This window comes from Phacochoerus africanus, chromosome 3, assembly GCF_016906955.1.
Source record: "Phacochoerus africanus isolate WHEZ1 chromosome 3, ROS_Pafr_v1, whole genome shotgun sequence".
Taxonomy (NCBI): domain Eukaryota; kingdom Metazoa; phylum Chordata; class Mammalia; order Artiodactyla; family Suidae; genus Phacochoerus; species Phacochoerus africanus.
The window spans coordinates 134,541,616-134,556,509 of record NC_062546.1 but is presented as its reverse complement, the minus strand read 5'-3'; the positions used below and the strand labels follow the sequence as shown (position 1 = coordinate 134,556,509).

The following is a 14,894-nucleotide window of genomic DNA, read 5'->3' as shown; positions in this document are numbered from 1 at the left end:
AAATATCCATGTTAGCATTATTCTTTCTTAGATTGGAGACATATGAATTCAGTTTAATTCAGTTTACATTTGACTTTGCTGGAAAAGATTCCATGAAAGTGTTTAAAAGAAAAGCATTTTGGACAAGATGAGAAGCTTTTGCCTATTCAAATCCCATTGATGCCTAAACTGTGCAAAGGTTTACTTTTTACTTAGGAGCAGCCAACTGATTCAATTCACGAAGAAGGTATGAGGATAATTTAGGAAAGTGAAGATATTCCTTTTTAAAAACATTTATACTAGCATAAAATCAGAATCTATTATTTTTTGAGGAATAAAATAATAGGTGCATAAAGTGGAGAATGTAGATCAGATTTTCAGATGGGGAGAAGCTGAAATCAAAGAAAACAGGAAGAGATGACAAAAATGAAGTTGAGAGGCTTGAAGAGGGCTGTGTCAGTGAGACTAGAAAGAGGTCTGTGTAAGAAGAGCTGGTCTGGATATTTACAACCAACTAGTTTAGTGGTTGAGTACAGAAATGTAAGTATCACAGAGTAACCAACAGTGTCGACGATGTTTGAGATTGGAAAGGTCTGTGGTCTCCTCAGTAATGATGAAAACACTTAGTAAGTGTGAAAATCATAAAGGAAATAAATTAAGCAATCTGCTTTCACTATATTTAACTTTAATTGGCAGGACATAAAGTAATTCCTTAATAACCATTTCATATGTAGCTTTTTTTAAACTGTATCCATTTTTACTTTGGGCTGATTTTTACCTTATATTTTAAAATGAATTTTTTTTAAATAAAAGAAAAAATCTTTTCAATTTCTATGCCATATGGGAATTAAAAAAAAAACAGTCGGAAGTTTCTCTGGAGTGGCCTTAAATCAATTCATTTGGCCTTCTATAAATAACAGAGTAAGCACAACCAGGCAGAGAGTGGATGGGGACATTGTTTTAAACATTTCTCTAGAAAATGATATGCTCTCCGGAATATGTTGGTTAGTTATTAGTGGTAACCAGATGGAGAATTATACCGTCTCCCCAGGACACTAATGGAAACAAGTTCTGGGATTTGTCTCTGAATTTTTCCTACTGAAATATGTTCTAACACAACCTTCAGGCTGAAATTATCCTGACATTTCAGTATAAAACAGCCAATATGCACTACTGATTTTAATGTAATTAGGTAAACCTACCTTAATTACTGTATTTAAGCTTTATATTCTTCTCAATATGCTGCACAACCAAACTGCCTGGAATGTCAAGGCCATTAGATGCATTGAACTAGGGCCGAAATTCAGCCTGTCAGCCTTTACCACAAGGAGGCTTCTGGTTTTGACCTTCACAATGTGTGAGTGGCCACCACAGATGAGAGGGTGTGAAGGTTGAAAACAAGCAACAAGCTGCATAGTGGTGATATTTTAAAAGTGGGACACATTTTTCTCCCCTTTTTCATTTCCTTAAAGAAATAGTATACCAGATTTTAAGACTACAAATAACTGTTGCATATAAAAAAGGTTTACTTTATCCTACAGTTTTTTTTTAGATATAGACATTATTACTATTGCAGATATTCTTTTAATTTTTAAATGAATAATGTACTTCTTTAAGATAATCTAATGTCCTTTGAATTCAGAAAAAAAAAAAGTCTCCTTAAGTGGCTACATTTTCAGTAGGGAAGAAGAGAAAAAATACTTTCTTTAAAAAAATTCTGTTAAATTTGTTCAAAGAATATCACCAATAAAAAGGTAGCATATATAGAGCTAGACAGAGTAGTGTGCATAATCTCACATTTGGTTATCTTCTATAAAGTAACTTTTCTTTGATAGATTTTGGCAAAGAAAGCACAACAAATGATCCTGAAGACTCTATAGATACCATAAGACATTATCAGAGTTCCAAGAGACACTTTGAAGAGAAAAAAAGCAGATCTTCATCTTTCATCTCCTCCATTGATGATGAACAAAAGCCTCTCTTCTCAGGAATTGTAGATTCTCCTCCAGGAATAGGGAAAGTAACTGGACTTGATCTTGAAGAAACAGTGCCCACCTCAGGAAGAATTCACGTGGATAAAAGAAGTCACTCTTGCAAAGGTAATGGAGCTTCTCAAGAATAAGGTTGTCTCTCCTCAGTGCCAATCACAAAATGGTGACATTTCACAAGTAAAAAAACATACTACACATGTTAATCTAATCTTAAATTTCATAATATATTTGCAAAGAGTTCAAAGCTCAGGTCATCTACAAAGTGTTGGCAGGATGCTGAAATAGTGGTCATAATTCCCAGTGACAGCAATGATAGAGGTTGTGTGTGGCCTGTCAGACTTGACATATGTCACTTAGAACATTTGGGAATGTCCATTATGGTGATTCCAGAGAAGAGGGGATCAGGGAGTATTTGAAGAGAGCTAACCTGTTGATTCTTTTGTGTATCTTCTGTACCAGTTCCTCACTCCCAGTCCTATTGTTTTATAGCATGAAAGTCCGATACAATGGCAATACTATACACACCAAAATAATTTAAGCTTGCTGGGAATTAAAAGAAAATGGGTAGAAATGCCCCTAAATTAAGTATGCTCTTGATCCAACTCACTTGAAAATATTTGTTTAAAAGCAACTCCCAAATATGTGGGTTTTGTTGTAGAAAATAGGCATGAATTGGGTAATAGTGCTTGATCCTTATATCCTGATTTGATGCTAAAGGAGAGAAAACTCAGGAAAATTTAAGAACTATCACTTGAAAAAAACAACTAATTTAGCATAACAGGAGCTAGATCTATAGAATTTGTTAAATCTAGCTAAGTGGGTACAAGAACAGGTATGGGTCACACTGCTTGGGTTTCACCTCCAAATCTGTGACCTGCTCCCTTTACGTCTTTCAGTGAGTAACTTGATAGATCCCACTAAGATTCAGTTTGCACATCTTTAAAATAGGAAGAATATTTACTAACCAACTAGTCTGTTGTGATTATTAAACAAGATAACATGTATAAATTACTTTCCCTGAAATAAAATTCCCAACTCTGTTTAGTATTTTATTACAGTTTTTATTTTCAAACCCTTTAATCATTGAATATATTCCCAGATAAATAAAAATGTAGAAATGAAGAAGGTGTAGCAAAAAAAAAAAAGAAAGAAAGAAAAAGAAAAAAAATCAAAAGAATATAACAGAAATGAGGGGAAAATAGGATGTTCTTGACCTGGCTGGATACAAAATTTGGCTCAGAGTAAGCAAATATTACCTCTCATTGTCGGCATTATTCAAAGTCACTATGTTTGACAACAAAAGTTTTATTGAATCTAGGATATTTAGGCTTTATATTTTCCCAGAGTTACTTTCCCTATTTTGTCAAATCAGCTTTTGCCATGACTCCAAGTTGAAGTAAGCTAAGAATATATGCAAATGTTCTCTGGACAATCTAAAATCTTGATGAAGTGAATGAAAATAGTACCTCATTTATCACAATGGAAGAATGGAATATTAGATGTGATTACCAAATGTCCCATTTTAGTTATTTATGAAAACGGATTCTGGGAAGTGCTAAAAATAGAAAAAGGTTGTATCATGGAAGTTAGAAGTTCTGAAGAACTTGCTGAACCATCCTACTATCTCAAAAAGTCAGCAAAATGTGGGCCTCATTTTTTTAAAGTACTTTTTGTTGTTTTCCTCTTGAGTTTTAAAGTCTCAAGTGACAAGTCAGTAAAGACATATTTTGGGGATTTTATTTGACTTATTGACTCTTGCTGGCTCTCTCATGCCCTTCATCTTATATTTTTCTTTGCCACTTCTTCCAATTATTTTTAATTAGCTATTCTATATGCACAATAAAAGGATACTGTCCTAACAAATCATTTCAATATCTATAAATTTTAATACTCAAAAATTTACATACAGTCCATATTCAAACAAATAATTACCATTACAATTCATAGTTAAATAGGAATGTCAATTGAATAAGCATAATTAATGTTGTATGCAATCAATCAGTTTAACACATGATTGACCTGGATAATTAATAGAATCAACTAATGGAGAATTCTAAAACTTTATTCACTGTAAATTTCATTCCCTAATGATTTTTTAAGGTGTAATACTATGGAATGTTCAAGAATTTGAATAATATGTAAGATACAGCTGTAACTGCTAACTGGTGTGGTTTGAACTACTAAATCCCCTCAAATTTTTGTTTTATCATCATTAGGAAATGCCACTTACATTTCTAGCATTTGTCACACTGAATCCAACAGACAAGCAGCTTTAGACAAAACTAAAAAGAAAAAAACAAATTAAATGGATTCCAATTTTAGATTGAGGTCAAAGGTTGACTCTAGGAAAATTATGTGCCTAGAGTAAAGTGAAAGTTTATTTTCTATTCATCCATTTCCAGAAATGTGTCTTGCAGCTATAGCAACATTTTCCAAGGCAACCAAGTGCAGATTCTTTCTGAGCTATATTTAGAAAATATATACAAGGATGTTCATTTTGATTAAGACCACTAAGCAGGATTTCCCCTTTGAAATCCTTTTTTTTTATATTGCTGTTAAAACAAGCTAATCACATATATCCAGATTTTAATAAAAGAGTAAATTATAATCGAGGAAGCCTTTACCTAATAGTTTACATTTATTCCTTTTTGTTCTAAGATTATCAGGTTTTTTTTTCTTGAGTACTAAAGAAAAAATATAATCCTACATAATTTATTGTATGTGAAGATTCGCCACTATTATTTAAAAACCAATTTATTACATGATTTGAGAATAAGAGAGCTATTAGGGATAAATGGAAATTCTGTAAGCTTTCTTAGCACAAAACTTCTGAGCATAATATATAACTTCCATCCTATCAGTTTTTATTATTTTTGTTTTATTGTGTAGCAAAAGGCTAGCCAGGAAGAAACATTGGCATCATCTAACCATTTATATGTGTTCTGAATGTTTGCTTGGCTTTCCTTCTCCAAAATTGAAAACCTAGTATAACTAAGGCACTATGTTATTGTTTTACATTTTAAATAGAGTCACATGCCTGTGAATAATAAATCATACTTTTCAGTGAGAATCCGTTGATATATTACTTAAAAGCCAGCAATATCATTTTTTGATGTTCACTTTCATTTTTCGTGTTTGGTAAAGTACCAAAAGAAATTATATGTCATCATTCGTTTTTTTCTTTTTGCAGCTGCACCTGTGGCATATGGAAGTTCTCAGGCTAGGGGTCAAATCAGAGCTGTAGCTACAGCCACATCAGATTCAAGCTGCATCTGTGACCTATGCTGCAGCTTACCTTGCAGCGAAGCCAGATAGATCCGCAACCCACTGAGCAAAGCCAGGGATTATACTCATCCTCATGGACACTATGTCAGGTTCTTATCACTCTGAGCCACAAAAGGAACTCCCTGTGTTGTAACTTTAAAAACAAAAAACAGTGAGTTCCCACTGTGACCCAGCTGGTTAAGAATACAGCCTTGTCTCTGCAGCAGCTAGGGTCACTGCTGAGGCACAGGTTAGATTCTGGCCCAGATCAGTGGGTTAAGTGCAGCATCCAACATTGCTGCAAGTGTGGCTGCAGCTATGGCTAGGATTCCTGGCCCAGGAACTTCCATATGCTGCAGATGTGGCCAAAAACAAAACAAAACAAAACAAAACAGCAGGATTCCAAAGGGTAAGGAAGCCTTAATCACAAAGAACCATTCTGGAATTCATAGCAAGCTCTCTGAGGTCTACTAGCCATTTCAACAGAACAGATAATCCTGACCTTCCATTTTTCTAGTGCTGTTTTTGTATACTCCTTTCCTATAGCTTCACTCAATTGAGGCAGAAATTGTAGGTACCTTATTAGAGATTTCTGGGTATTCAGTGATAAAATATAGCAATTAAAAAAAAAAGTAGGAGTTCCTATTGTGGCTCAGTGGTTAACAAATCCGACTAGGAACCGTGAGGTTGCGGGTTCGATCCCTGGCCTTGCTCAGTGGGTTAAGGATCCAGCATTGCTGTAAGCTGTGGTGTAGGTTGTAGATGCGGCCTGGATCCTGCGTTGCTGTGGCTCTGGTATAGGCTGGCGGCTACAGCTCCAATTCAACCCCTAGCCTGGAAACCTCCATATGCCGCAGGAGCGGCCCTAGAAATGGCAAAAAGACCCCCCCCCAAAAAAAAAGATACAGAAATTTTATCTGCTACCTGGGGAAAAATGATGCTTTTGAGCTAACTACTTTTGGAGAACCTATAGGAAAAGAAGGGACTTCAAAAAGTCCTACAAATTCCATTCCTTATTTCTAGAATCATAGCTTAGCCTCCCAAATCAGTTACTTTATATCCAATTTTTTAAATAATCAAGGATATAAATTCCTTAACTTTATATAACTTACATCAGTGTTTAATCAGAACTACTTGTCCAAAAGGAAAAAAAAAAATCTTTCTATCAAACCAAAATAACTTTCTGTTATTCGAGTCTATTTTCATGTGAAAATGAAAGCAGTTCTAGATAGACTTTTCCTCCTGCTAGCCCTCCCAGAGTGGAAAAGATGTTCTTCTTTATCTCTGAAATAAACTCCTAACTCCACTAATATTTTTTAATGGGTTTTACTTTCAACCTTTTAATTGCTTTAAATACTCCTCTAGGTGTGGGAAATGTGGAGGGTTAAAAAGCATAGCAGAAGCCATCAAAAGAATATGACAGAAGTGAGAGGAAAAGTAAGATATTATATTTGACATAAAATACTATACCTGCCCTCAAATATTGACAACTTGCAAATACAGATTGTAGGAGAAACAGTAAATTAAATAAGACTCAGAAAATGAATCTCTGTAAGAAAAATGGTTAAAACCTTGCTAGACTGAATTCCTCAAGTGTGGGGCCTATGTCTTCATCTTTTAATTCCTCCACCTTTAGCAGCGTTTCTGGCACATAAGAGACAGGCAGAACTTCTGAAAAGTAGACTTGAACAGATAAGCAATATGTTTTAAGTATAGTAATGTAAAAATAATCTAAATAAAAGGGCCCCAAGGAAAAATATTGGAAATAAATATGAATGAATATGTTAAAGGACAATGCAGAAGGTGCTGCAGAGAAACCTTAAAACATGGGACTAGAGGACTTCCAATCTGTAATGGGGCATGGTTCTTTGGCTCTACTTTCAGTTGGGCTGGCCTCAGGGAATTCTTCTGAAGATCAGCTCTTCCCCTTGGCTCTCTCCTTGAGCCTACTCTGAATCATGAAGTATGAAATTGTTCTTTGAGAAAGAGCCCTAAAATCTTCAACCTGAAGTGAAGCAGTACGTGCAAATGGCGCTGTTTCTTCCCAAATATAAAACTCTAGTTGCTCTCTAACCAGAGTTTGGGGTTGGCCATCCATGTTTCCTCTTGGCACAAAAGAGAAAGAAGACAGAATTGGGGAGTTCCCGTTGTGGCTCAGTAGAAACAAATCTGACTAGTATCCATGGTGATGTGGGTTGGGGATCTGGCAATGGTGGTGAGCTGTGGTGTAGGTCACAGATGTGGCTTGGATCTGGCATTGCTGTGGCTGTGGCTTAGGCTCCAATTCCACCCCTAGACTGGGAAATTCCATATGTTGTGGGTGTGGCCCTAAAAAACAAAAACAAACAAGCAAAAAAAGACAGAATTGTATTCAAGACTCATAAGTGGCTGCATATTTTTAATCCTATGGAAATGGATAGGTGAAATGGCAAACAGGGTCAGGATAGGTGGGACTCAGTTACCAATTGGTTGTGGCCCCTGGACAGTTTCCTGAGTCACTTTGGTTCTCTGTTTTCCAGTTAAAATGTCAAGATCCCTTCCTGCTTGTATTGTGGATATCTGTGCATTATTGCTGCAAACTCTCATCCAACAAGTTGATTCCCATCTTGCTATTTCCCCAGATATTGCAGATACTAGAAGCTGGGAACGAGAAAATGCCGGGACTCAGGCTGATGAGTCAAGTTCCTCAGCACTTCAGCGAGCTGCCTGGGGGATCTCTGAAACCGAAAGTGACCTCACCTATGGAGAAGTGGAGCAAAGATTAGATTTGCTTCAAGAACAGCTTAACAGGTATGAGCAATAGCGAGGCAAAGGGAGCCCTTAGTTGGGAATCCAAGCCCTTAGTTGGGTCTAGCTTTACTCTTTGTAAATAGCAAATTCATCCTACTATAGATCTAATAGTTTCCTTATACACTTACTTAAAATAGGACTGGAAGTTGACAGAATTATTAATGTCTTGAAAGGAGCATTTATTTAGAACACATGCTTTTGGCAGCATGAAACATTTTTTTCTTTACTTGTTGTAAAATTAGTATATCATCAGCATTGGCTGCCTAAGAAAATTCCTTTTTTTAATCCCTTCAAAATAATTCGTATTTAGTTTATTGACTAACACCCTTCCTCTTTCCATTCCTCCTTTTATACTTTTTGGTGGTTCCTGGCAACAGTTATGTGTTACAGCCTTTATTTTAAAATATTGACAAAATGATTTAAACATTTAGTTATTCAGACAACTTTCAAAAATGTGATTGAGTTGAAAATCCCTCAGGGTTGAAGCCCAAATCTTCTTCATTTTCCCTCCATCCTTGATCTATAACCTCTTAAGATGAGGAATAAATTTTGGTTTTAGGAAGGATGGAACCCCTTAACCCAAATCTATGTGGATTCCTTAAAATTAAATTGATCAATGAGAGTCTGAAAAACAAAAAGTTGTAAGAGTATGATATAGCTGCTTTAGTTGTGTTACATGTGGAAGGTGACCTTGACTCCAAGTAGCTTTTAGGGAGACCACTAAACAAGGTATTCTAGTGAACACAGACAAAAAACTGCATGGATTAAACTAAAATGCTCTAACACAGGATTTACCAAGTCAAGTTAAAGCACACAGTGAGTGATATGGAGTCGAGATGGGATAATTAACAGATTTCTAATAAGTACAAGCCTGGTAAAAGGATCACACAACCTGAATCCCGATTTACCCAATATTCATATATGCCGCTTCAGCCTTCCCTGCCGTTGGTGTGGTTGCAAGAACCAGAGTTGAGGTTTGCACAAAAGGAATCCACAGATTTAAAAAAAAAAAAACCAGTGCCGGCAACACACCCTTGCTCTGTCACAGAAACATAAGGCCCAGCACACCTGGACACAGCTGTGGTGTTTCAATTAGCCTGCCAAGCAGCCATGTGTTTTACTAGCCTTTTTGTAGGTAAAGAATGTAAGGAGTCAGAAGGAATTTACATTGTGTGTGTTTGTGTATGTGTTATCAGTGGGTGACTAAACTTGGGGGTGGCAGTCATTTGCCCAGAGGTGACAGGAGAATAATTTGTTCTTTCCATCTCTTTCCATGTATAAGCCAGACTCCGGTTTGTTACATATTTCTATTCTATCTTTGGGATGTCTTGCAGGTTGCTAGCACGCTATCTGTATCTGATGCATCTTATGAATTCTGCCCATATCTAACAACCTACTTGCTTACTCATTACAATTAACATATTCTATGAGTTTTGTTTATATCACATAAACTAGTTATCTATGCTTAATTTTTCTTCTGTGTTTTACCAATGCTGCTTTTGGTTTTATTGCTTTTTTAAAAATCTTTATGCCAGAATTGAACAGTGACAAACAATACAGTAAACATAAGAATGGGTGAATACACACATATGCATTATCCTGAAAAATGAATTAGGAGTTACAGCAGACAAAAAGAGTTAGAAAACCTACAAATTTGTAAATTAAATTTATATGCCTTAATTTCAAAAAAAGCATGACAATATGGCATGAATTAATTTTGTATTTCTATTTTCATGTAATTTAATCAAAGTTTGAAAGTTAAAAAACTGAAGTCTATATCCCATTTCCAAGTACCAAAGGCAAATCTTATAAAATTGAAATGTATCTGAGAAAATTTAAACAGACTGTTTAGTTAGAGTCAGTAATTCCCAACTAAGGTATAAGAACTTCCCATGATAACACTTATTTTTAATCAGAGAAGCATATTTAGTTAATTAGTACATTTGCCATCTCTCCCTGCTTTTTTTTTTTTTTCTTTTTGCCTTTTCTAGGGCCGCTCCTGCAGCATATGGAGGTTCCCAGGCTAGGGGTCTAATCAGAACTGTAGCTGCTGGCCTATGCCACAGCCACAGCAACGTGGGATCCCAACCGCGTCTGCAACCCACACCACAACTCACAGCAACACTGGATCCTTAACTCACTGAGAGAGGCCAGGGATCGAACCGGCAACCTCATGGTTCCTAGTCGGATTTGTTAACCACTGCGCCACGATGGGAGCTCCTCTCCCTGCTTTTTATACTAAGCTACATTGATCTTTAGTCATAACATATATCAAAATATATACCACACACAGAAGAATTAATAAAAATAGGATCTCTGAACTTGAACTTTGATTTCCTCTGACTGATAAGCACTCATTCCTTTACTGCCAAATGTACAGTATGCATTCAGTTTCTTGAGTAAATGAAAAAGTGACTGAATGAATGGATAAATGACAGGGACAGCAGTCATTTCTTCAGCACAGCACTTGCAGTCAGTTAGTCTAAAGTCATAACTCTGCCACTTAACTACTAACAGGATGACTAGATCAAGTCATTTAAATTTCTCCAGCCTCAATTTCTTTATTTGACTTATGTGGATCTGCAATGCTGTTGTAAAAACTAAGCTAATACATGTGGAGAATATATATGCCACAAAATAGAAAGTGTTGTAGTTGGGTTGGATTTGATTAACAGTGAACTTCATTTCTTTTACTGGTGTTTGAGAATATTCTGTTTCCTGATTTGGACCTTTCTTCAGGACAAAAATTGAGATTTTTAACGTTGCCTTGTTGCCTGGTCATGGGTACCCAGCATTGCTGCTGCTGTAAACCAAAGATTGCTGAAAATACTTATCTTTAACATATCCTGGGGCTGAAAGTACAAACTTTTAAGGGCACATACATCTAGGACCTATTTGGTTCACAACTGCCGCTAATACTGATAGTTATTATTTGATAATGTTAGTTTTAATATTACTTTTATATGAAACTTTTTCACAGCTAAACTGCAACTACATCTATTTTGACATGTCCCTAGCATGTTCTTTACATCTTTTCTTTGATGACATTCTTTCTATTCAGCTCTGAAATTTTTACAAACATTTTATTGCCCAACTCAGCTTAGTCTCTTTTGGATTTAAGATCCAAAATATTACATTACTGCACTGCCATCTCCAAAGACCTCTTTCCTCCACTTTATTCTAGAAGGCAAAAGTATAGAAAATGAGTTTGAAGAGGGCAGCTCAATTTAGACTTCAACTTTGCAGGGTGAGAATCCTGGGCCACTTTCTAAAGTTGGGCCTACTCTGTTAAGCTTTGGCATTCTGTCCAATTGTAGAACTGTGAATTTCTCCCCCATTTGTTTCGTCCAAATACACTTATTAAGTACACAGTGCAATAAAAACAAATACCAATGGTCTATCTTGAATTGTCCTGCCTGCTGCTGCTCTTATGCCTTAACGGCCAATTAAACTATATGCAGGGTTAAAGGTTTACATAAGAAATATTCTTACGTATTTATATATCATGCCTACAGATATACATATTTAGGGAAAATCACTAACACTTGATCCTAAAGCAGTGCTTCTCAAACTTTAATGTGCATTCGAGTCACCTGGGGATCTTGTTAAAATGTAGACTCTAAGTCTAAGTCTGGAATTGGCAGAGATTCCACATTCTAACAAGCTCCCAGATTTGACCACACTTTGGTTGGGAGGCCCTAGAGGATGTAAAAGCTTTCAGTGCTGACTCCATCCCTTGTAGAACACAGTGCCTGGCACAATGTGAGTCTTTGAATAATTAAATAAAAGCATTCATTTTACGCAGCTGTATAAGCTACAGTGACGTAGGGGAAGAAAAACAAATTTCCCTCTACCCTACCCTGTTCTTTGCTGAAACCGCTATTTAAAAAAAAAAAAAAATTAACAAGAGCGAAACAAACAAATTTATTAACATGAATACCTTGTGTACACATGAGAGACACTCAGGGGAAATGAGTAACTCCTTGAGGTGGCTTAGAACTCAGGATTTAATGCCATGTGAACAGGGAAAGGGAGGGGATGTAGGTCTCTACAGGAGAGTAAATGATTTTTAGTATAGATGAAGCAGCCCTTAGAAGAACAGATAGGAGGTGTGATAGATAGTTGGTGACAACGTTTGTCTCAGCATGGTGCCTTCTAGACTTCTTCTTCTAGACTTCTAGACTTTTTCTAGACTTCTAGACTGCTCTTGTGTGACAAAAGTCGATCTTCTCTGGTTGTTGAAACTCCCAGGGAGGGGATTTATGACAATTGAGTTTATTTTGGAAGATCCACCTTTATTTAGGCAGATAAGGGAAGTTCAGAGAAAGCCTCTCCCTGCATTTGCTGATTTGCTGTTTTTCCCAGAGCCTGTAGCTCCAATGAATCAATCTGCCAAAGTGGCATATTTGAGGGTGGCATATGCTGCTAGCCTTCACTGACAGCAACTAAAAAAAAGTTATAAAATTGAGTTGTTCTTTGCTGTTTTAAAGACCAAGCTGGATTTTTTCAAAATTCTTTATAATTCCTCCAGAGTCAAGTAGGTTATTTAGTGTCATTCCAGTTAAGATGTTGGCCCCAAGTTATAAAACCTGAAAATACAACCTATGCAGAGTAAATAAATTCTTCACTAAATTTTCAATGTTGAGTCTTTTTGGACTGCTATAACAAAAATACAACAGACTGGGTGGCCTATAAACAGATATTTGGAGACTGGGAAGTCCAAGATGGAAATTCTGGGAGTTTTGGTATCTGGTGGGAGGGGAGCCAGCTTCCGGATTTATGGATGGCTTGTTTTCTCACTGTATCCTCGCATGGTAGAAGGAAGGGAGCTCTTTGGGGGTCCTATTTATGAGGGCACTAATGCCATTCATAAGGGCTCTACCTTCATGTCTTCATTATATCCCAAAGGCCACACTTCTTAATATCATCACATGGGAGGTGAGGATTTCAACATAAACATTCAATCCATTGCAGTGAACTTCCCGCAATGTCAGATTACTAATTAATAAAACCAAACTAAGTATTAAGAAATCACTGCAAGAAGAGAGATTGCCATCTAGACAGTCTTAAGTGTTACCTCAGAAGAGGAAGCAAGAAATAGGATATTTACTAGGAGTTTAGATCCTGGACCTTTCAAGGTGGGAAACTGAGTGGATCTGGGCAAAGCTCATAATACAGTATTTCAGGATTGATGGACACAGTGAAGTAAGGACCTTGAAGCAAATATGGATAAATAAAATGCTTTGAAGCAAGTTATTCATTCAAATAAATACCTTGCTGTCTCTCATTAGTTAATCTGTAGAAATTTCCTGAAGGAGTAAAGTTATTTATTTCCCTTAGACTTATTTTTCCCAAGCAAAGTTTTCCTGGAACAAACAATTAAGTCATGTTTGCAGAGGGTGTTCTATAGTCTTAGTAAGTCATGATGACACAACAGTCTCGTTCTCACCCTGTGCCTGCTGCTGCACCTGCACGTACTGATCTGGTGTTCAGGAGTCCCACTCAGCAGCATTTTGGTATTACTGAAGCCCCACTTCAAGTAGGTTTTTCCCTCACAGGCATTATTCAAATAGCTAGAATCTGTGATATAGAGATCTTGTTTCTTGGAAACCACTGCTGTTTGCCAAAATTTTTATAAGGACTCAAAATCATTGTGATAATTTTTGACTCTTTATTGGGTCTTGAATCCCATTTGCTGATGAAATTTTTGTTATTCCATTCCCCATCCATAAGTCATTTTACATGTAATGTGTAAGCTACTTTTTAAATATTAAATGCTGTTAGTGATAGGATGAATTCATACAGAAATATTTATAATGAATGTACAATTTTCTTTGGGGGCTTAGAGGAGAGAGAAATTAATTCTGAATAAGGGAAGATTGGCAGGTACAGATACCATTTGTGCTGGACCTTGAAGAGTGAAGGAAAATAGTTGACGCATAGTAAAATGACAAGTCCTCTCTGTTTAGTTGATACCATAAAAATATTAGATCCTGAACAGTGGGTAACAAGTAAATAAATAAACTAGTTGATAACAGATTTTTTGTTCAGTGTGTGGTTTTGACACATAAAAGTCCTAACTATGTATAATTTATAGCTGTCTGTTTAGGAGACACTAAGCCAAATGGCTATCTATATCAGATATAGAAAATCTATACAAAAAAATGTGTTTTCATGATTCTCAGAAGGAAGATTTGTAGTATCACTATTAAAAACTAGGACGTTCCTATTGTAGCTCAGCGGTAACAAACCCAAAGATTATCCATGAGGAAGTGTGTTTGATCCCTGGCCTGGCTCAGTGGGTTAAGGATCTGGCATTGTTGTGACTGTGCTGTATGTCACAGATGTGACTCAGATCCCATGTTGTAGTGGCTGTGGTGTAGGCTGACAGATGTAGCTCTGATTCCCCCACCAGCCTGGGAACTTCCGTATGCCACAGGTGCCGTCCTAAAAACCAAAAAAAAAAAAAAAATTTAACTAAAAAGAAAAATGATCTTTTCTCATGTTTTTTTCAGGTTTACTCTGTTTGCCCTCAAATCATAGGATAAGATCTCTCCACTTTGAATCTGACAAACATAGCATGTATATATAACTGAGCAAAATTAGTCTATGATTTTAACATTTTTTGTAAGAGTTACATTTTCTTTGCACTTTTCATTTGAAACAAAACAATAAGCACAAATAAGTAAACACTTAAAAAAAGTTTTCTAATGAGGCATATGGTCCAAATTTTCTGGTCTTAAATACACAAGATTCTCTCTTTTTTAATAATTTAACTCAGGCAAAAGAGGGGCATTAGACCCATTGTATTTTGCTATTTTTCTTTGAATTTTAATTTAAAATGAGAATGAAATTAACAGGCAAGTTGGC

At 36.2% G+C, this 14,894-nt stretch overlaps 1 protein-coding gene across 1 annotated transcript in view; it reads left to right on the top strand.

The window, feature by feature from the left end:
* The window catches only part of KCNH7 (potassium voltage-gated channel subfamily H member 7), a 488,362-nt gene that overhangs the window by 470,516 nt on the left and 2,952 nt on the right, over nucleotides 1-14,894 (top strand). Inside the window, exons 13-14 of the mRNA XM_047770438.1 lie at nucleotides 1,827-2,078; nucleotides 7,856-8,024. Coding sequence (XP_047626394.1) covers nucleotides 1,827-2,078; nucleotides 7,856-8,024 — 421 coding nt within the window. The remainder of the gene's footprint in view (nucleotides 1-1,826; nucleotides 2,079-7,855; nucleotides 8,025-14,894) is intronic.